At 67.4% G+C, this 20,315-nt stretch overlaps 1 protein-coding gene across 2 annotated transcripts; it reads right to left on the reverse strand.

Annotated features, from left to right (window-relative positions):
• Nucleotides 1-655: 655 nt before the first annotated feature.
• Nucleotides 656-19,641, reverse strand: CHID1 (chitinase domain containing 1). Of its 2 annotated transcripts, none has more exons than XM_081536253.1 (13): nucleotides 19,440-19,641; nucleotides 15,940-16,093; nucleotides 15,281-15,430; nucleotides 14,897-15,029; nucleotides 14,251-14,295; nucleotides 13,440-13,546; nucleotides 13,104-13,165; nucleotides 10,389-10,481; nucleotides 7,085-7,186; nucleotides 6,413-6,568; nucleotides 1,128-1,208; nucleotides 923-965; nucleotides 656-835 (listed from the first exon to the last, which is right to left on the reverse strand). In XM_081536253.1, exons 1-13 carry the CDS (start codon nucleotides 19,583-19,585, stop codon nucleotides 737-739), a joined length of 1,371 nt encoding a protein of 456 aa, XP_081392379.1. In that variant the 5' UTR covers nucleotides 19,586-19,641; the 3' UTR covers nucleotides 656-736. The 2 variants fall into 2 exon arrangements, with proteins under 2 accessions (XP_081392379.1, XP_081392380.1); XM_081536254.1 differs by having other exon boundaries at nucleotides 19,580-19,608.
• Between the last annotated feature and the right edge of the window lie 674 nt (nucleotides 19,642-20,315).

Here is a 20,315-nt window from a genome sequence, read left to right on the forward strand (position 1 = left end):
TCTCAGAACTCCCCCCACAACCAGGTCCCCCAAAGCTGCACCCGCGCTCACAGCCAGCGTCTGGCCAGCAGTGCCATCACAGAGGGACCCCTCTGCTTGGAGCCGGTGGACTCACCGAACAGCAGGGCCAGGTCAGCTGTCCTTCGACTCCCAGCAATGGCGGTTCTTCCTGACGTGCCCTCCTGGTAGAACAGCCATACCCGCCGGGCAGTGGCCTGCAGTGAGCTGTCAGTGACCACAGCCCACGCACTGCTCTGGGAGTGGGACCCTCCTCTGAGCCCCGGTTTCTGCAGTGGGCCCCCACACTTTTACCATGTGGTGGCCACCAGGCTCCTGGGCGGGCAGGCCAGGTCCCTTTGCACGGCCCTGGGGTGATGCTTGCTGGAGCGTCCAAGAGGAGGGGCGACTGGGGTTGCCCTGGAGCCTCTGAACCTTCAGGGACTGCAGGCCACGCAGGACTCCGCTGCCTGTGTGGTGGGGACCGCGGGCCCTGCCTCACCAGCCAGCAGAGGGCAGGCAGCCAAGGCTGGGCAGGAGGGTCTGCATCCTTAGCCTCCCCTTGGGCCCTGCTAGGACCCCCCACCCCAGGTTACTGCCCTGAGGGGCTTGGGTCCCCGGCCTGCTCGGTCCCTGCAGAGGCCACAGCACACACAGCTCCGAAAATGTAAAAGAGTCTGTATTTCGCACATCAGTTCCTCCATCTCTTGGAAAAGGGTATGCTGCCTCCAGGCCAGGCCTACAGCAGGTCGTAGAAGTAGTCCAGGCCCTGGCCGAGCTCCCAGATGGACAGCCCCACGCCCAGCTCCCGGGCCAGCTCCAGCCGCACCTGCAAGGACTAAGGCGGAGGGAGTGTCGGCCCGGTCCACACCGGCCCCGAGGCCCGCCTGCCCGCTGCCACCCGCAGCCTCAGCCCCGCACGCACCTTCAGCGTTGGATAGAAGACGACGTGCCTCCCGCCGCGGCTTCTGCAAGAGAGCAGACCCTCCGTCCGCCGCGGCCTCCACTCCTGGCCCCTCCCCACCAGCCCAGGGCACAGGTTCGTGCCCCTCCTTGGGCCGGGCAGGCCTCAGGGGCAGAGGCTGGGCTGGCGCCCGCGGGACCCCAGCCAGGCCCTCCCTGACACTCACTTCTTGTACTCGAAGAAGTGCTCTGCGGCCTGGCTGTCCCACACCAGCTGGGGCCGGTGGTCCTTCAGCGTCTGGATGTACCTGGGGGAGACAGGCTGTGGGTGCGGGGCCCTCCCTGCCCACCCAGATGGGTGGTGGTGGCCTCTGCCATCACAGCAGGTGGAGGCTAACCGGGGCAGCATGTCCACCCCCGATGGTCTGTGGAATGCCAGCGACACCAGGTGGGGTGGGAGGGCCACATGGGATGGACTGGGCCCAGTGAAATGCCAGAGAGCAGGACCATGGAGCTGGGGGGTGTCTCAAACACTTGGGCTGGAGCTGTGGGGAGGACAGGACAGGGGCCCCCAACAGAGGCGGCTGAGATGTGGGGGCAGGGGCCCTGCCCTGACCCGAGGGCCCCGCGGTCCAAGCAGCGTGGGCACAGACGGTGCTCGTGGGGTCCACCTGCTGGAGGATGGACGAGCAAGCCCTGGGGGCAGCCTTGGCTCTGTGTTCCCTGGCCCCTCTTCCCAGGGAAACACCAGTGTCCGGGCCCTCTGGGGAGCCAGGCTGTCCTCCCTGCCTCCCTGCTGTGGACGCAGCTGCCCCAGGCCCGCGGTGGGCCTGGCCTCACTGCCAGAAACCAACGGTCTCAGACCCTGCCCCCAACACACAAGGAAGACGGGCTGGTTTCCAAGGTGCCGCGTGGCCAGGACAGCGGGGTCTGCAGCCCGCACTGCATCTCCCTGGCTAGCAGCCGGTGCCCAGACAGGCTGAGGGGGGAGGCATGGCCGGCCCACCCCAAGGCCCAGGGAGGGGCTGTGTCCTTCGGGCTGGACCACGGACATCGGTGGGGTGCTGGGGGTCAGGGCTGGACAGAGCAGTGGGGAATCCGAGGCGGCAGCGCAGGATGTGAGGCTCCCCGTGGGGTCTGGGCCAGGACCCACAACCCCCACCACACCAGCTCGAATTGTCCAAAATGATGGTATCATCCTTAACCAAAGCCATGCTCTTGGAATCACAAGGATCACTTGCTGCTTTTGACCCATCTGCCTTGGGGCTAAGATGATCTGGGACGTGGTGGGTGGGGTGGGCATTTCTCAGCCCCCGAGTCCTGTCCTGAGTCAGGGGCAGATGCTGCTGGGCAGGTGGCTCCAGGCCCTCAGGTTTGGGGAGCCCTGGCCACGCACTCCTACAGGGGGCTGCCTGCTGGAGCAGGTGAGGCTGTAGGGGCACCTGAGGGTGGTCTCTGTTGGGGTCAGTTCCTCAGCCCTGGAGGCTGAGGGTTGGCAGTGCCAGGGCTGGGGCCACTCAGGACCCCATGCTCACCGCGGTGGGATGTGGAGCAGCAGGGAGCGAGCGCCCTGGGTGGGGACAGCTGTGCAGACCGCTCCGGAGTGAGAGGAGGACCACAGGGGCTGCCCAGGTGGAGGAGCTGGGGTGGGGTGGGGTGGGGGGCAGGGGCGAATGAGGGAAAAGGTACAGACAGGGCCCAAGCGGTTCCCGAGCTAAAGCAGAAGGCCTCGGCCACAGGCCACGTGACCCGTCTCTACGAAATATCCAGTGGAGGCAAGTCCCAGACAGATCCCAGGTCAGCGGCCACGGGGGGCGGGGGGGCTGCTGCCAGGACCCGGCTGCTCCAGGGTGACGGACGTTGTGGAAACAGAGAAGGTGGTCGCACAGCCTGACAAAGTTCTGAACGTTGCTGAGTCAGGCGCTTTGCCACAACAGACCTTACAGTGTGTGAAAGACACCTCCCCACTTAAAATAAGTCATCAGCCTTTGGAATGAAGGATTCAGGGAATGGCAAAGAGAATCGCAGACGAAGACACAGCAGGCAGGTCAGCGGAGGATTCGGGGTCCTGGAGACGAGCTGCAGGCCCCCCGTTGTGGGCGAGCGAGCAGAGAGCAGGCGGAAGGGGGCCGTCAGGACGGTGGGGGGAGACCAGCCCGGGGCGGGGTGAGCAGCCCCGGCCCACGAGCACCTTGCGAGGCGTCCCGCCTCCCACTGGGGCCCTGCGCTCCCTGCCGTGGCCCCTGCAGGACTGAGGGCCCCCGGGGGAAACACGGCTGGTGCTGCGACCCCCAACGGGACCCCGCCCCGGAAGGCACCGCCTCCAAGCTGGCGTGAGGACCTGGCTGGGCACGTGGGAGCCCGGTGGGCACCACCATGGGTGCTGTGAGGAGGCACCCCTACCCTCCATCTCAGCTCCCAGGACCTACAGGCAGTTTACACGTAAGGCCTCACAGCACCTACAGGCAGCAGGCCCCCTGTGGGCCCCCTGGAGGGTCTCCGAGGGGAGAGCCCGCAGGGACGGCGATGAGGGAGACCCCAGGCACAAAGTGAGGGCAGGATGCTCAGGAACCCAGGGAAGACCGTGAGACCAGAGGGGCCAGCGGAGAAGGAAAGGATCTCAGCAGAGAACACGGCACGGGGACGGACAAGACCCAGGGCTGCGGGAGCTGCCAGCCCCACCCAAGGCAGCGTGAGACCCGAGGGCAGGACGGCCGCACAAGCAGCTTCCCCAAGCCCTGTGACCTTGACCCCGGGCGCTCTGGCCCATGAGTGGTGGGGGGAGTGTTGCCGGGCACGGCCCAGCCCTGGGCCCGTCTGGCTGTGTTCTACTGGGGCTCTCGCGGAGGTCCTGGCAGGCCCCTGAGCAGGGGCAGCAGAGCCCAGTCTGGGGGCAGCAGGGGGACGGGTGCCCACTTGGCCTGGGGGTGGCCAAGGGGCTGGCCGGGCACCCTGACCACCAGGGCAGTGCAATAGCCTCCCAAAGTGGAGGCTCAGCAACCACGGAGACCCCTGGATTAGCACCCAGACCTGTGGGGGTCATGAGTCTGCAGGTGGGGGCCCCGACTTCTCCTGGGGTGTTTCACAGCCACCCCAACTCCTCGAGGCCGTGGGGCGATGGGGCCTCCAAGTCACCCGTGGTGGAGAGCAGAGGCAGCAGTCAGCATCCAGAGAGTGCAGACCGCCTCCCTGCCGCCCCCTCCTGCCGAGGCAGGCAGGGGCCACGAGACCACCCCCACCCCTGGCTGGCAGAGCCAGCCTCCTGCCCTGCCTGGAGGTCCTGGCTCTGTGTGATGCACAGATGGTGAGGCCACTGATCCCCCGCTGTCCCTGGAGGGGGTTGGGGACACCTGCCACACAAGGCCAGGTCTCAGCACCAGAGAGGCTGGGCCGGGAGGGCAGATGGCCCTGGGACAGGCCGGCCCCGGCTGCTGTCAGCAGGGCGGCAGCAGGGCGCCGTGGCCCCGGGCTCGCTGCCCTCACACCTGCTGGTCGCCTGCTCAGGGCTCCCGGAGGGGTCCAGCGAGGGGCGCGTCCTGGTGGGCTGTGACTCCGGGGCCCTGGGCCTGTGAACACGCTCACCCCCTGCAGAGGCAGCCTGCCACTCCCCCACAGACAGGCCTCCATCTGGGGGCCTTGCTGAGCCCTCCCATCTGGCTCCCCAGACGCGGCCCTGAGGGGGGCTGCTCCCAGCCCTGCAGAGACTCCGCCTATGTCCCCAGAGCCGATGGTCTGCAAGGAATCGGCTGTGGGCAGAGGGGATCAGGGCAACCCTGGCCCAGCCCCTGCCTGAGGCTCCCCCAGGGCTCAGGCAGCAGACGGCCAGCCAGGGCCCTGGGGAGGAGGAAGCAGTGGGCGGGGGTCACTGGGCAGAGGGAGGGGCTCCAGGATGGGCTCTGCTGGGCCTCCAGCTGCCAAGGGGTGCAGAGCGGAGCCCTGGGCCTGGTCTCCCTGCACCGTCCACCCTGCTGAGCCGCGAGACGCCCTGCAGGATGGCTGGGCCTGGGAGGAGGGGGCTCAGCGAGGTTCCCCAGCAGCCCTCCCGCCCACGGCCCCTCAGAGACCCACACGACCCGTTAGAACAGCAGTCAATCCCACCTGGGCCTCCTTCAGCCTCTCCGCAGTGTAAGCACCCCGGGCAGGACCCAAGGGGGGTGGGCGGCGTCCTCTGGGGTCTGAGCTGGGTGGTCCCTGACACGGCCCGGGCCCGGGGACCCTCTGCCCCACCCCCACAAGCCTCCCTCCCTGTTCTGCCTCCGGGCAGCGAGGGGGACCCCTCGGCTGGGCGGCCTCAGCAAGCCCAGGGCAGAGCCTTCCTGTCCAGCTTCCCCCCAGCGGCGCTTCCCCAGGCCTCAGCACAGCCAACCCCGGGGACTCGCCCAGGAGGGGCCCAGGAAATGGGTGCCCCACCCCGCTGGGGAACAGCCTCCCGGAACCCCCGAGGCCAGCCAAGGGCCAACCCAGCGGCCTGTCCCTCCGCGGGGCAGAAGCACAGCACGGATGGGGCGAGGCCCGCTGGCAGGCGGCCGGCACTCAGGTGCCATGGCGAGCAGGACTGTGGGCGACCCTGCCCACGGGGGGCAGCAGCGGGCACACACACTCGGATCACTGGCCGCGGGACTGTCCCTGCTCACGGGACCAGGTCCCCGGGAGCAGCGGTCGGCAGCCAGCGCGAGGACAGAGAGTGGAGTGCGCGCAGCCAGGTGAAACGCGGCGTGTGGCCCGAGCAGAGGCCCCCGGAGAGCTGCTTGGCGACACGGGAGGGGACAGTGCTGGCCCGCCCGGCAGCCCCCACAGACGCACCTGGCGTCCCAGACAAACCACCAGACGAGAGCCACCGGGGCCCGCGGGAGGGAGAGGCCCTGAGGAGGACACACCCAGGAGACGGTGCGCAGGCCTGGAGACAGCAAGGAAAAGTGAGCACGGGAAAATGAGGCAGACAGAGCCCCCTGAGGTAAAGTGAGGGTTCCTGGGCGGGGGGGAAACAGGCCGGCCTGACATACGCGTGCTCGTGGGCCCGGAAAGTGAGGAGAGAAAGGGAGAGATGAGAAACTAGCTACGATCTTCCCAAATACGATAGAAAGGATAAGCCCCAAGGTTTAAAAAGCTCAACGAAAACCAGGTGCAAAGAACGTAAACAAATCTCCGTGAAGGCGCGTGGCCGTCACAGTGCAGTGGGGCTGGGCGGTGGGCGGTGTGGGGAAACCACGTGTGGTGGTGAGCACCTCGCGGGGCGGACGGTGGGGCAACAGCTTCAGAGTCCAGCACAGCCAGCCCACACCGAGCAGGGGCACGGCCACATGGCCAGAACACAAAGGGCTCCTTCAGGCCACAGCAGAGCACGCCAGGGGTGGCAGGCCACCTGTGCGGTGTCGGGAACACTCTTGCCAACACAGGGCAAGCGCAGGTGCTGGGGCAGCACCCCGCAGACGGCGGCCTGTGGGCAGACCCTGCCAGGGCTCCTCCCCACCGCAGCCCCTCACCTCCCGGAACGAGGGTGCCGCCGGCTCACCTGGCCCCGATGATGGGCTCACGGGCGTCCTTGGAGGCCGAGTAGTCCATGCCATAGAAGTTAAGCCCCAGCAGGATCTTGCTCCGCCACTTGGACTTGGGGTCCAGCACCTGGACGCAGGCTCGCACCCAGGGCAGCGGCGCATTGGGGCCGGCCCTGCAGAGTCAGGCAGGAGCGGGTTTCAGCACCGGGCCGAGGCCTCAGGCGCCTGGGTCGGGGCAGGAGTCCATGCACACCGCAGGAAGCAGGGCAGCAGACACACGGCCCCGCTGGATGCGTGCTGGGCATCTGCTTCGCCCGGGACCCTCAGGCAGCAGGGTGCTCCCGGGGGGCCCGGGAGGGCCGGGGCAGCAGCGTGACCCCGACACAGGAGCACCTTCTCCTGGGCGTGGAGGTGGGCCCAGCACCCGGCATGGGGCAGCCAGGGCCGGGAAGCGTGGATGGACACCCTGGGATGGCACTGCCCTAAGTCACCCCAAAACAAGAAGGTCGCCCAATGCAAGGCCGACTGGGCCCTTTGTGTTTATGGCGCTGAGAGCTGACCAAGGGTCACAGCACAGCCTGAGCAGGCTGGCAGGAGGTGGGACCTCGCCCGGGCGTCCAGTGTGCAGGCCCGCCGGGGGCTGGGCCCATGTGCCGAGCCAGAGCGCGGGCCCAGGGCACCCCACTCACGGCTGGGCCGTGGAGTAGTCGTAGGTCATGAGGCTGAAGCCGTCCAGCACGGGCGCCAGCTGCTCAAACTCCGTGTTGGTGAACATGCCCAGCTTGTTGGTCCTGCAAAGACACGGCATGGTTACCATGCCCACCTCGTGGTCACAGCCTCTCCCCAGCTGACCTGGGCTCAGCGGAGGACAGGGCAGGCTGCCGGGGGCTCCCAGCTCAGGCCCCTTCTGCCCCTGCCCCAGGAAGACACCTCAGTCCCTTTCCTGGGGCAGCGCTTGGGTGCACGGGGTGGCCTGCAGCTGGGTCAGGGCTCCATCGGAGACCCCCCTCCCCCTGTCCAGGCCCCAGAGGCCTCTCTCAAGAGGGCACGGGCAGCCCAGGCCAGCCCGCTTCCGCTCAGCCTCAGGCATGGCACCCTCCCTCTGGAGGCCTCAGGCCTGGGCAGGTGGGGGTTCCAGGGCCCCGTCTGTGGGACACAGCTGTCTGCCAGCCCCCTGCTCTGCCTGCAGCAGCCCCTACGACTCTGCTTTGTCCCTGGGTGGGGTGCAGTGGGCTCTGCGTTCCCCCCCAGGGTGAGCAGAGAAAATAATCCCTCTTCTCGGACAATGCCTCCAATTCCTAGGCAGGGGTGGCCCACCATGCAGACCTCAGCCTCACTCACTAGTTCCACGGGGTCCAGGCAACCCTAAGACACCCCATCACCAGCCTGCCCCAAGCCCAATGAGCAAAGGACCCCCCCCAGCCTCTGCCTTCGGAGGGAGAAGCCTGGAGGCCTGACCTAGGCCTCACAGAGACACCAGGCTCCTGGGGACTGGGGCCAGCAGAGCCCTGGGGGCACAGGTGAGACCCCCCCTGACGGGCCCTGGCCTGGCCGGGAGCACGGGGACAGAGCTGGGAATCAGACACATCCACCGGGCGGTGGCGGCCACAGGCCATGGGGCCACACTCCAGACCAGCCCGCACAGCTGGGAGATGCTGGGCAGCGGCACCCCAGGCACCGTGAACCCCACACCAGCCCCCCAGTATTTCAAGCCAGGCTCCCCCCTCCATCCCGTCCCCTATGGCCACCATACACCACGAAGCCACAACCCCCCAGGGTGAAACACTGCCTACTGGACTGGACACCCAAGCCCCACCCTGGACTAGTCCTCTCCAGGCTGAGGGTCCTTAGGACCAGCACAGACTGAGCACCGTCCCTGGCCCTGCCTCTGACCACAGGCCTGACGTCCCCCAGCCCATGGACACCGCCCACACAGCCTTCCCCACCGTGGCCCAGATGGGCGAGAGGGTGGGCCTGCTGCCCACAGCCGCCCAGGCGGTCAGAGCAGAGCCGTGCCTGCACATCCAGGCTTCCCCACCCGTCAGCAAGGGCCCCTCCCCTCCGGCATGGACCTCCACCGTCTGCACCCGCTCTGTGTCCATGGGTGACCCCTGCCCACAGCCCTGCTGAGCCTCCAGTCTGGCCCCAGGCCACCCCTGGAGCTCAGGAAACGTCAACGGGTCAGCCTGGGCAGGGGTGTTCCTCCCAGGGAAGGACCCCCAACCACTCCTTCCTGTGGTGACCCTCAACCCCAGGGGTGGCCGGAGGACAGCTGGGTACAGCGCCCACCAAGGGGCACACCTGCCCGTGAGGACGCGAGCTCACTGTGGGGAAGGTCCTGGGAAGGAAGTCAGTCCACCACGCCTGAGGTCAGCTCCTTCCGGGGGTCTGGGAGCTCGATTTTCAGAAGAAACAGCCAGAGGGGCTGAGGCGAGGACTGACTCAGGGCCCTTCTAGAACAAGGGTGGCCCAGAGCTCTAATTAAACCCGTTGACTGGCGCTGGACCTCGGGAGCAGGGCTCACGGTCAGGATGGCCACCTGTGCCAACAGCTGCCAAATACGGGAGAGGAGGAGACATAGGCCACGGCAGCAAAAGGCGTGCCACGCACACACCCTCCTGGGCTGCTGTTCCCATGGGCAGCAGTGCGGCCTTTGTGAAGCGACTGACACTGCAGAAACACCAGAAAAATTGTTTACAGCTCACTCGTCCCTCTGCTGGGCTGCCGTCCGTAAGTGCGGGCGGAGGAGGACGAAGCCAACGAGACAAACCCCGGCCACCGGGGCCCCTGGAGCAAGGGAGGCTTGCTCGCCAGCGCGCGGGTGCGGCCGGGCTGTGCCTCTAAGACACGGCCTGGGCCAGCGGGGCGGGCGTGCCCAGGGCCCCCGCCCTCCAGGGTGCGTCCTCCCTGGTCACTGCCGAGGGAGGGGCCCGGGCTTGCTCCATCCACTGCCTGCCTGGGGGCCAGGAGCTCAGGCCAGAGAGGACCCCAAGCCCACCGCCCTTGGAGGCCAGGCCTGGGGGGTTAGCCCCTCCAGGGGCGTCAGGCCTGCTCACCCCCTCCCCAACACCCTCCACATGGGGGTCCACCCTGCACACCTGTCAGCACAGAGGGGCCGGCAAGGAGGCTGGCCCTGCCTGCAACCCGGTCCCTCCCTGAGCCTGAGGAGCTTGTCTCCACCAATGGCCCGGATGGGGCCACAAAGGTCAACTGGGGCTCCACCCGTCCCGACCTGCCCCAACCCACACAGAGACCAGAGACCCCAGAAACAGGCGCTGCAGCTGCAGCTGAGCCCACGGACCATGCGAGCGTCCACGGCCCTGGCCCTTCCAGACCAGGGCCCCCATCCCGCGAGGCCTGCTGGCCCCTCACACGTGTCTCCCACGCACAAGCACGCGCTCAGAAGTGTGAGAGGTGCCGTCCAGGGCCGAGGCCCCTCCCGCGGGCCGCAGGCCACAGCCCGGGTTTCTGGGGACGTGTGGAGACGCCGCGGGGTGGGGGCGTCAGGCGCAGGAGGGCAGCCAGCCCAGGGCTGCTGGGGCAGCCGCGGCCTCTTTTGTGCGAGGCCAGACAGCGTGGTCCCAGAGGCCACCTACCCTGTCCCACTCACTGGCCCGAGCTCTGTGGTGAGCTGATGACTGTGGCCCCTCTGGGCCCCCATCACCCCTTGGCTCAGCCCTCAGCCCTAGTCCCCACCTGGGCCTCCTCTGAGCCCAGTGCGGGCTGGATGGTGGTTAGGCCCAGCGCTGACAGCTGGCACCAGGCCCAGCCCCCTGCAACAGGGCTGGGGCGGCAGGGAAGCGACCGGGCTGAGCGGCAGGAGGCCCAGCCTGAAGCAGCCAGGGCCATGCACTGCGGACCCCTGACCTGAGGACCTGCGAGGACATGCTGAGGCCACCGAGGCATCCCACGTGCTGACGGGGTCCCTGCCCACACGGGCAGTGGCCAGTGTGGCCAGGAAGGGCCCCCTGATCGAGCAGGCACAGCACTTACCCTGGGGCGACGGCGGGCGGGATGACCAGGAAGGCCAGCAGCCGGGCCTGGTGCAGCGCCTCGGCCATGTGGGTGAGCAGGTGAACGAGGCCCCTGCAGAGGAGCGGAGCACAGGTCAGAGCAGTGGGCGCTGGGCGACACCCAGGGCCACCCTCCACCCAACCTGCCTACACAGCCCCCGCTGTAACTCATGCTCCAGGCCCCCGACCCCCAGAGCACAGGGTGCGGAGCAGAGAGGGGGTCCGTGCAGCGCCCCGTCACCTCTGGACCCTCCTGGACACGCAGCCGGGCAGGGGTGAGGAAGGAGCCCATGACCCTGGGGTGCTCTGGGCAGGGGTGCCCCATGCCCAGGGTGCGGGGGCAGCCCCACTGACGAGGCCTCGTGCCCAGGCCCTGACCTCCAGCCCAGGGAGGCAGCCTCGACTGCCTGCCCCCTTGTGCAGTCAGCCCCCACCCCAAGCAGTCGCTGACACACAGCTCCGCCTTCCTCAGCCCCAGGAGGGCGGTAAGGAGGGTCAGCGGCAACCGCTCAACCAGGCGTGCCTGGACCCAAGGGAGACGCATCTCTGTGGGCAGTAGGCTGCCAGGTGGGGGACAGAAAGGGAGACAGCCTCACGGCTCCTCCGGTCACAAGGGGTGCGGGGTGTGGCAGCATCTCAGATCCGGTGGGGAGCACGCCCAGGGAGCGCCCGTCCGGACGCGCCAGCCCCGGGGCCACATGGCCAGGAAGGCAGGTCTTGGGCCGGCCCCGTGCTAGGTCCACTCTGGCCTGACCCCACACCGCCTGGGAGGCTGTGGGCCCAGTGACCCACCCGGGTCTTTCCCCACAGCCCCTCAGGAGCCACCTGGGTCTCGAGAAGCAGTGGCGAGTGCCCCTGCCCAGCGTGGGCAGGTGGAGGGTCATGCAGCCCCAACCTTGCTCAGCTCGAGCCGGTCTGCACAGCGCAAGGCGGCGCGGGCCACACCTGTGGCCCACCCTGCAGAGGTGGGGACGGGGCGGCCTCTCAGTCTCCTGGGGCCCACCCTCAGCAGGAGGACCCCAGGGCCAAGGAGACAGCACTCCAGCTGTGGCTGCGAGGTCAGGGAAGCCCCTGGGGAGCACACGGGCTGCAGAACCCAGGTCAGCCACACCCTGAGGCCAGGAGCTGGCACACCACTTGTGCCCTCAGCACCCATCACCATCAGTACCTTCCCAGCTTTGGGGACCACCCAGGGGGCTGAGTCTCTGACAAGGGGAGGTGCTCTTGTGGCCCAGGGGCAGCGCCTGCCCTGCGGGGCTCTGCTGGGATGAAGTCCCCAGGGCTTCCTGGGGCCGCCCGCCCACCAGCATGCCGGTGCAAATGCAGGAGATAGGCTTCTTGCCACAGCTGGGCAGCCCCGACTTGCTCCTCTGCAGGAGGCTGTCCCGGGAGTGGCCTGGGGCCCTGCCACCCAGGGCGGCATGGGGACAAGGTGCATCGCCTCCGTCACACCCCCAGGGAGCCGGGTCCAAAGCCATCTGCCAGGCTGGCCAGCCCCCACCCTGCCCCTGCCCCGCCAGGAGCCCCGGCTCGTCCCACCTCGTGCCTGCTGTGCACACCCTCCTGGGCCGCCGGGACGAGGCCATCTCCCCCCGCCCTCCTCGGGTGTCCCCGGCAGGGCACTGCTCAGCAGGGACCAAGGCAGAGCCCGGGGGTGGAGGGATCATCTCTCAACCTAAAGCCCCCAGAGGGGCCACCAGAATGCGGTGCCGTGTCAGCTCCCGACACAGGGACCCCCACGCCCTCAGATGGACTCGCTCACCGTCCTCCACCCGTTCTTCTCAACTCCAGCCTCAGGGCGCCCCCAGGGCACAAGTGCACACGGGGGAGCTTTCCAGAAGCACCCACAGGGAGTGTGCTCTGCGCACAGAGAAGCAGGAACCACGGCGGAGGCCTGCACCCAGGCTGCCCCACTCCCAGGCAGAGCCCCGCAGGCCGGGCTCCAGGCGCAGCTTCCTGGGGCCTCAGGTGGGAGTCCTGGCTCCCCGCACGGCCCCTCGAGAAGACCTTCCTGCTGCACTAAGAGGCCTGAAGGCCCTGCCTCCGAGCAGCAGGCGGAGAGCAGCCCGCAGCTGCGGGAGGGACGGGGGGAGAGCCCTGCCTGTGGCCCCCTGGGCTGCAGGCATGGAGCAGCAGGGCTTGGGGGGTGCGGGACAGCCAGGGCCACACCAGGGGGCCCCACACTCCTCCTCCTGTGGGCCTGACCCCTGGGCCTGACGGGACTGGGGCAGCGGCTGCTGGAGGGGACCCGCCCTCCCGGGTCACCCTGACTGAGGGGAGTCTGGCCATGAGCCTCAGGGGAGGGGGGACCTCCTCAGGGCTAGGCGGCCCCCCCATCGGCTGAGGCAGGGCAGAGGCTGGACGGCAAGCTTTTCTCCCAGAGGAGCCCGTGCCCGTCTGCCACAGGCGCCCCGGTCCCGCTCAGCCGCCTCCTCGCCAAGGCCCCTGAAGGCTCTGTCGGGCCAGCCCCATCGGTGCTCAGCCAGCCACCTGACCACAGCCGCTCCCAGGCTCCTTGGAGCCACTCTCTGACCTTCTCGGGGTGCCACCCCCAGCCCCAGCACAGACTGTGGGAAGAAGGCCCTCCTCCCAAACGAGGTCCCTCCACGTCCAACCTCAGCCTCTTCCCGACACCGGCGGCTCGGAAGGACACGGAGCACGCCCCATGCCCCGCATGCTGCCCATGCCCACTCACACGTGCTTCTGGACCAGCAGCTGGTTCCAGACCTCCACCACCAGGCCGTCAAAGTGCTGGCTCTGAAAGGACAGGAGCAGGTGGGCAGGGCTCCAGGAGGAGGGGCTGCAGGTAGGGCCAGCCCTGGCTTTCCCCACCTGACTGCGGGCCCAGGGCACAGAAGCTGCGGCTCTCGGTCCCGGCCACTCGTGTGCCTCCCCCAAACCCCGCCCCTGGGGCCCTAAAGGGCTCTCCCTGCCCTGCAGCCCAGCACCAGCCTGGGTGATGCGTTTCCCCCCGGGAGGGCAGCCCCTGCACCCGAGATGCACGTGGTCAGGAGGGAGTCCCGGGCATCACCTTGGCCACCTGGACGACGGTCCTGCTGAGCTCCTCGATCTCGTCCTCACTGTCCAGGACGCTCTGAAAGTCCTCGTACGTCCAGTCCTCGAACCGGAGGCGAGGCACTGGGGGCAGACGCAGACCGTGAGCCTCCTTGCCAGCCCGGCCCGTGGCCTCCAGAGCAGAATGACCACAACCAGCAGCCGGGGTGGTCACCCCGGTGCCACATGGCCTGCTGAGGGAGGGGCATGGGAGGCGCTGGGGACGCAGACGCTGACCCTTTCCTCCCTTCACCCACCAGGTCCCCGAGTGGCCAGACCCTGGCTCGTCCGGCTCCTCGTTGCCTGGCTCTCGCTGGACCATTCCCCAACAGCTCCCCGTGAAACGAACTGCAGGTCCTCTCCCAGCCCCGGCCCCCCAGCTCCTACTACTCAGCGCCCCCAGGCCCCCTCCCCAGACCCCACCGTACTTGGCAATGCGTCCCTCCCTCACCAGCCATGAGCTCTAGGATAAGCAGGGCAGGGTGAGCGTCACCCTTGGGCACAGCCCCCAGGAGAGCTCCATGAACCCTTAAGGGTGAACAAAGAGATGGGAGGGCAAGACCACAGGGGAAAGGGGCTGGCCTTGGTGGGCTGAGCAAGGTGGGCGGCAGGGCCACTGGGGTCTGGCTGGACTGAGGCCACGAATGCTGGGCTGGGGCGGCCTCGGCGACCAGGCAGGTGTGAAGACTCTGGGCCCCTTCCCCTACCCAGTGCGCTCTAGGACCTCCACCTGCTGGGGTGGGGACTAAGGGCCCACAGCCCTGACCCCCCGAGCCCACTGGACTCACCTATGCGCAGGCCCTTGGCTTGTTTCCTGACTGCCCGCACCCACCCTGTGGGATGTGGAGAAGACAGTCAGCGTGGGGGTACAGCCCCTTCCCCTGCCCACCTGACCTAACCTCCCCCAGGAGGAGGGCCTGGGGGCCCAGAGTAGGAGCACAGACGGGAGGTGGCAGCGGAACCTGGGGTCCTGGGCCCCCCAACCCGATCCCCCCTCTCCCGCAGAGCAGCCAGGGCTGGGGGCATGTGGCTGCACCAGGGCCACCACTCCGAGGGACCCAGCCCACCTCTCAGAGCTGCGGGCACCAGAGAGCAGGAGCTAATGCTGCCCAACTGTCATCTGACCCACTGCCCCCCCAGCATTGCGGAACCCCACCTCTGGCTAACACATCCTCTCTCTGAAAGCAAAGGGGGAAACACCTGAGTAAACTCAGTGCAAAACATGGCTGTCAGGACAGCCAGACCCTCGCCCCCTCCTGGCCGCCTCCTCCATAGATACCTCTCCTGGGGCACCGTGTACAAACCGCCAAGGGAAACAGGGATGCAGCTGAATGCAGACTTGCTCATCCTTACACACACACACACACACTCATTCCCTCACTCACACCCTCCCAGACCCTCAGGATGGGCACAGACAAGCAACGGTGTCAGAACCTTGGTCCACGTCGTCAAGGCCCGTGACCTCGAACATCTCGCGGCCATGCCTCCTCAGCTGCAGCCACACGGGGGCGACGTGGGTGAACTTGCCCCCGAAGGTCTTGGTGACATCGTAGCCGTGTCTGTTCCACTGGCAGAGAGAGGAGAACGAGTGAGCCTGCTGGCAGCAGGGTCCAGAGGGCAGGGGACCACCTCCAGACCAGGCTCTGCAGGGCCGCCCGCCATGTGCGCAGCAGGACTCTGCCGCGACCCTGGTCACTTTGCTGGGAGGCATCACTTCCCCCGCTGCCTCGGGTGAGAGCAGCCAGGGGAGGTGAGGATGTAGGCCCGAGCAGCCACCCTTCCCTCAGGGTCTGCCACTCACCCCTGGGCCCGGCCTACCGGTGTGACGTAGCCCAGGACGTCCCCGGCGAAGTGCTTCCTGTGGGCCTTCGCCGAGCAGTAGCTGCGGTGCTCGAGGACGACGTCCTCGGCCCTGAGGTCCGTCACCACCAGACCCCGCTCCTGGGCGGGCTTGCCCGAAACCTGAGTCTGAGACGGGAAGGCGGGGAGGACGCGGTCAGGGCACGTCCCCAGGCTGAAGCCTGGGGCAGCAGCATCCTCTCGGTCAGCAGGGACCCTGCTCCAGGACCAGCGCTGCTGACCAGGAGCCCACAGGGCAAGGCCGTCAGGTGGGGTGGACAGTCCCTGAAGACTCACCCTGCCTCCCTGGGCCCTCCCAGAAACCGGCACAGACACAGCCACACCGGGCAGAGCGTGACTGACTCGCCCCACGAAGCAGGGAGGAGCACAGGGGTCAAGGGAGGCAGCAGGCAGGGTGAGGGGGGACCCGGGCAGAGACGCGAGCCCGGTGGGGGCAGGCCTGCCCTCGGGCCCCAGCACCAGAAGCTGCTTCCTCCGAGGCCAGCCGGCCAGAGCCCAGAAGGACATGGTGCTGGCCGCCTGGAGGCGAAGCTCCTGGCTCCCAGGCCCCGGCACACAGCCCCAGTGGGCAAGGAGGTGCGATGGTCAGCCCTCTGGTGAGTCCCCAGACCACCTACCTTCTCCTGCAGCGTCTTTGAGGCAGCCTTTTTGGCATCTGACTTCGACAGGGTGGCGTGCACAGAGCTGCAGGCCAGAGCGAGCCACAGCATGCCGAGGAGCGCCCGCATGCTGGGCGGGTCGCAGCAGGGCCTAACCTCGCGGTCCAGGGGGCTGCAGAGAGACAGAGCCCGTGGAGACCCCAGCAGGTGGGTGTTCCCCCTGCCTCCTGGAGCTCTGGTCCTGAGGGAGCCTGGGGCCTCCCAGCACTAAGCTGGGCACCGAGCCAGCCCCGATGGCCGGAGTCCAGCTGCCAGCATTGCTGGGCCCTGGCTCCCCCAGATGCCCAGAAAGGGCCTTCCCTGCTGCAGCCTCAGGGCTGCCCAGCCACAGCCGGCCGACTGAGCAAAGCTTGGCCCTCCATCCCCGACAAGCGCAGAGAAATTGTGGCTACCAGCCACTGGCTTGAGTGTAAAACCACAGAGCCATGGAGAGGACTAGAAGAAAACATGCCTGTGTAGGTATACTTGGGGCGGGAGCTGGACAGGTGGATGCTTTTCCACCTACATCAGCATCAGTAGAAGTTACTAGGAAAACGTCTACTTTTTACTACATACAAGTGTGACCCTTTCATTTAGAAAACAAAAAACCGGTTTAAAGAAATAAGACACAAAACAGTAAAATACTTGACGATGAACTTCTAGCCCAGATCTATACCTGACGTACAAAGAACTCACACGAATCAAGAAAAAAAAAAAGACACTGCAATTAAAAAAAAAAAATCACACTGTAAAATGCAGAAGAGACGTGAAGAAGTGTAACACACAGAGACCCCCCATAACGCAGAGACCCCCTCAGGCCCCAGAAACAGCATCTTGGCTCTTGGCTTCACCAGCAACCAAAGGAACGGACGCTGAGGTGACAGCATCACCACCCCCACCCCCACCCCCCCGCCCCGCCGCGAGGACTATCAGAATGACACCACCTCAAGGACCAGGGCAGCTTCACCCTCAGAGCTGTTCCTGGGCATTCAGGTTCAGGGGACAACCTGGTCACAAATCCTGTGCTTTCCCATCTGTTTCCTTTTTTCAAATTCCACTTTGGGGGACTTATTGTCTACATGGGAAACGCTCAAAGACGCTCACTGCAGCTGTTCAAGCCCCACGCTCCCAGACCCTGGCATCCTGAGGGCACCGCGGTGCTCACAACCCCCCAGTACAAATGTCACAACGTGCACACGCAAAGCACGATCCTGTCTTTATTGAATCTCTCAGACGAGTGCGCCCACAGCGTGGAGGGTGGAAAGGGATGCTGGAAAGTATACGTGCAGGCTGCCTGGCGTCCAGTCGCTCTGTCTTTCCCTGGGCTTCCCCACTGGACTCTTATTCCACTGGCACCACCACCCCGACCCCGCCTCCACGTCTCTCTCTGGGGACAGCTGGGCAACACACAGGGCCAGCCCGCATGCACTGCTTGAGGCTTTGACAGTCGGTGTGGGAGCTGTCCGTCAACGGTGTCGCAGTCCTGGCAGCACGTCCCCTCTCAGCCTGACCAAGGTCCAGCTGGTCCAGAGGAGATCCCACAGGCAACCCAGGCCCTTACCCATTGGGCGGACACCCCTGGGGACACCAGAGCCCTGGCCAGGCAGGGTGTGCCCTGTCGGGAGCCGGCAGAGCCAGGCCCATGTGGGCGCCCGGGCCCTCCACCACCACGACCTCCCGGCCTGGAGCTCATTCCCCTCGACCCTCCCCCTCGGCCCACAGTCCTGCACAGACCGCATGTGCAGGTCTGGGCTGTCACTCCCCGTGGCCTGCAGGACAGGGCCTGGGTCAGGCAGTCCAGGAGCCTCCCCCATCCCCCTGCCCCAAGGCAGAGCGGCACCCACAGCTGATCAAGTGCTCTTGAGGGAGGTGGGGAAGGATATGGAGACTCAGGTCTGATTTGCCACCCTGTGCCCCCTCCCCTCCCCTCCCGGCAGTCAGATCCATCCAGGTTGGCAGCCTCTGCCACCCAGGCCCATCTCTGGCCTCTTGCCACCATGGCTGGGGGGCCTGGGCTCCTCCTCAGCCTCAGCCTGGGGGTGGGGTGTGCCGCCCAGAACCACCTGGTGCCCCCTTGGCGGGGCTGAGACTGTGGCTGCTGAGTTGTAAGGGGCCAACCCTGCAGGGTATCCCATCTTCAGCCCTGGCCCCCTCAGGCCTCTCACGACTGTGGGCTCCTCCCTGGCCCCAGGGTGTAGGTCAGGGACCCCAAGGATGGAGCAGGAGGAGAAATCAAGCAGGACTTGATCTCCTAGGAACCACTGAGCCGTCACCTGGAGGCACATTCCGTGGCCCTTCCCAGCCTCTGTCCATGGCCGGCTGGTCTGCCTACTGTCCTGCCTGCATTGAGACCCCTCTGCCTATTTGCCTGCCCTATGACCTGTGCTTTCACACCACGGGAAGGAAAAAAGAAGGGTGGCGGAAGGGCTGATCTGGAGGAAGGAAAACGGGCCCTGCAGGCTTCTGCGCCCGGTGCAGGCCAGGCGCAAGTGGGCTGGCAGAGCCACAGACCCCTGGAACCCTATGCCCGCTGGGCCAGCTCTGGAGTGCGGCTCCACAGCACTGCGGGAAGCACTCAGACGCCAGCTGCTCACACGTGCGGGGCTGCTCTCTGATGGGCGTGGAACTTTCCAGATGGACTGCCTGACTGGGTAGTGAGGACATGTTGGCTGTGATGTGAGGGGTGTTCAAGCCCAGCGAGGGAAAGTGTCCCTGCGGGCTCTGTCAGTGCGTCTGAGGGCCAACTCTTCCATCCCACTCTCCACAGAGCTTAGCGCACACACGTGCATCCCAAGTGGGCAAGTCTCTTGAGTGCACAGGCAGAAAACAGCTGATCGGTGCTAACCCTGCTCTGGGATGTGCTCTCACATTCTCCGTTTCCTTCTTTAGAAACTAGTTTTAATCCAGCCAACCTGTCTCTGCTCAGCGATGTGCAGTTTGAGAGAGGCTGAGCGCTGCGCACTGAGTGACCATCACCCACACCCGACGGGACCCAGAGCCAACTGTCCCGTGAACGGAACGGTTTCGTCCCCACAGCTCAGGTAGTGTCCATCAGATTTTCGCCGGTGGGCACAAATTTTGGGGCCAACTCTGTTCCTGCGGGGAGGGCCGAGGGTGGAAGTGGATGCCGTGTAAGAGCAGAAGCCCAGCCCTGCCGGAGGAACGCTTGCGACTCTGGGGTGCCGTCCACACGGCGGGCCGCAGGTACCGCCGTGTTCCCTCGGCGAAGACAGAGGAAGCGCAGGGGGAGCGGGCGACACTAGCTCGCCGGGGCCCGGGCCCGCCGCCCGCCCACCAGCCCGTCGCCCCGGCCTTTGGCCTCGGACCTCGGCGGCGCCCTCCAGCGCGAAAAGGCCGCCGCGCCCCAGGGCTGCGGCGGAGGCCGAGAGACAGCCAAGGAGCGCGGCCCCTCGCGCGCCGGGTCCCGGCCCGCGCCGCCGCCCCGCGTCCGTCACACCCACTCCCTCCCTCACACACACCCGCTGGCACCGCCTCTCGTCCACGCGCGCCGGCACGCCCGTTCTTCCTCGCGCTGCCCGCAGGATCGCTCCGCGGAGGAGAACCGAGGCCACGGGCGCGGGGCGCGGACGCCACCCCGGGCCGCCACCGCGACGCTCACCTGCATGTCCCGGAGACGCGCCGGCCCCTGGAGCCGGCCGGAAGACCCGCGCGAACGCCACCGGAAGTCCCGCCTCTGAACGCCCGAGCGCCGCCGCCAGCGCGCCACGCCAGCTTCCGGGCCGCCGCCGCGCACGCCACGCTGGAGGCGGGGCCGGGCCGAAGAGGGGGCCTGGTGACAGGCCAGGGCGGGACTGGGGGCGGGGATGAGAGGGGAGGGCCAAGGGGAGGGGCCTGGGCTGGGAGGGGCCTGGGCTGGGAGGGGCGGGGTCAGGGCGGGGCGGAGCCTGGCGGACTGGGTGGGGCTAACTCTCGGACACTGGAAGGCCGAGGGGCCGGGCGGGACGGCGAAGTGGGAGGGGAGGAAGGGCCCGCGCCGGGCCGGCCGGGTGGAGACGCGAGCGCCGGGAGACCCCGGGGGCTGTGGCGCGCGCCGACCGCCGCCTTCCGCGGGTCCCGGGTTCCCCTTGGGAACCTAACTCTCGCGCTCGAGAGGTGGCTAAGAGGTCTGGGCTCCGGCGAGCGCACGTCCGGCGGAGGACCGGGCTCCCGGGGCGCCGTCTGCGCGGCGACCACGTGGGTGACCGCTAGGGAGCGCCGTGGGCCTCAGGGCCTCTGCCTGGCCAGGCCGGCGGCCAGGAGGACCTCCCGCACTTCAGCGTTCTCTCCTGGGTGCGGGAGTCGCCTCCCCAGACTTTCCTCCCACCGCCTGGTGGCCGCCTTCCAGCCTGGCCCTC

This window comes from Giraffa tippelskirchi, chromosome 10 (assembly GCF_054371585.1).
Source record: "Giraffa tippelskirchi isolate mGirTip1 chromosome 10, T2T-mGirTip1v1.2.pri, whole genome shotgun sequence".
Taxonomy (NCBI): Eukaryota; Metazoa; Chordata; class Mammalia; order Artiodactyla; family Giraffidae; genus Giraffa; species Giraffa tippelskirchi.

Coding starts and splice junctions, on each gene's coding strand:
- CHID1 (XM_081536253.1), bottom strand. CDS start 19,585: ATGCAGGTGAGCGTCGCGGTGGCGGCCCGGGGTGGCGTCCGCGCCCCG. Junction 7,187..10,388: donor CCGCCCGCCGTCGCCCCAGG/GTAAGTGCTGTG, acceptor GTGTCTTTGCAG/GACCAACAAGCTGGGCATGT. Junction 966..1,127: donor CACTTCTTCGAGTACAAGAA/GTGAGTGTCAGG, acceptor GCTCTCTTGCAG/AAGCCGCGGCGGGAGGCACG.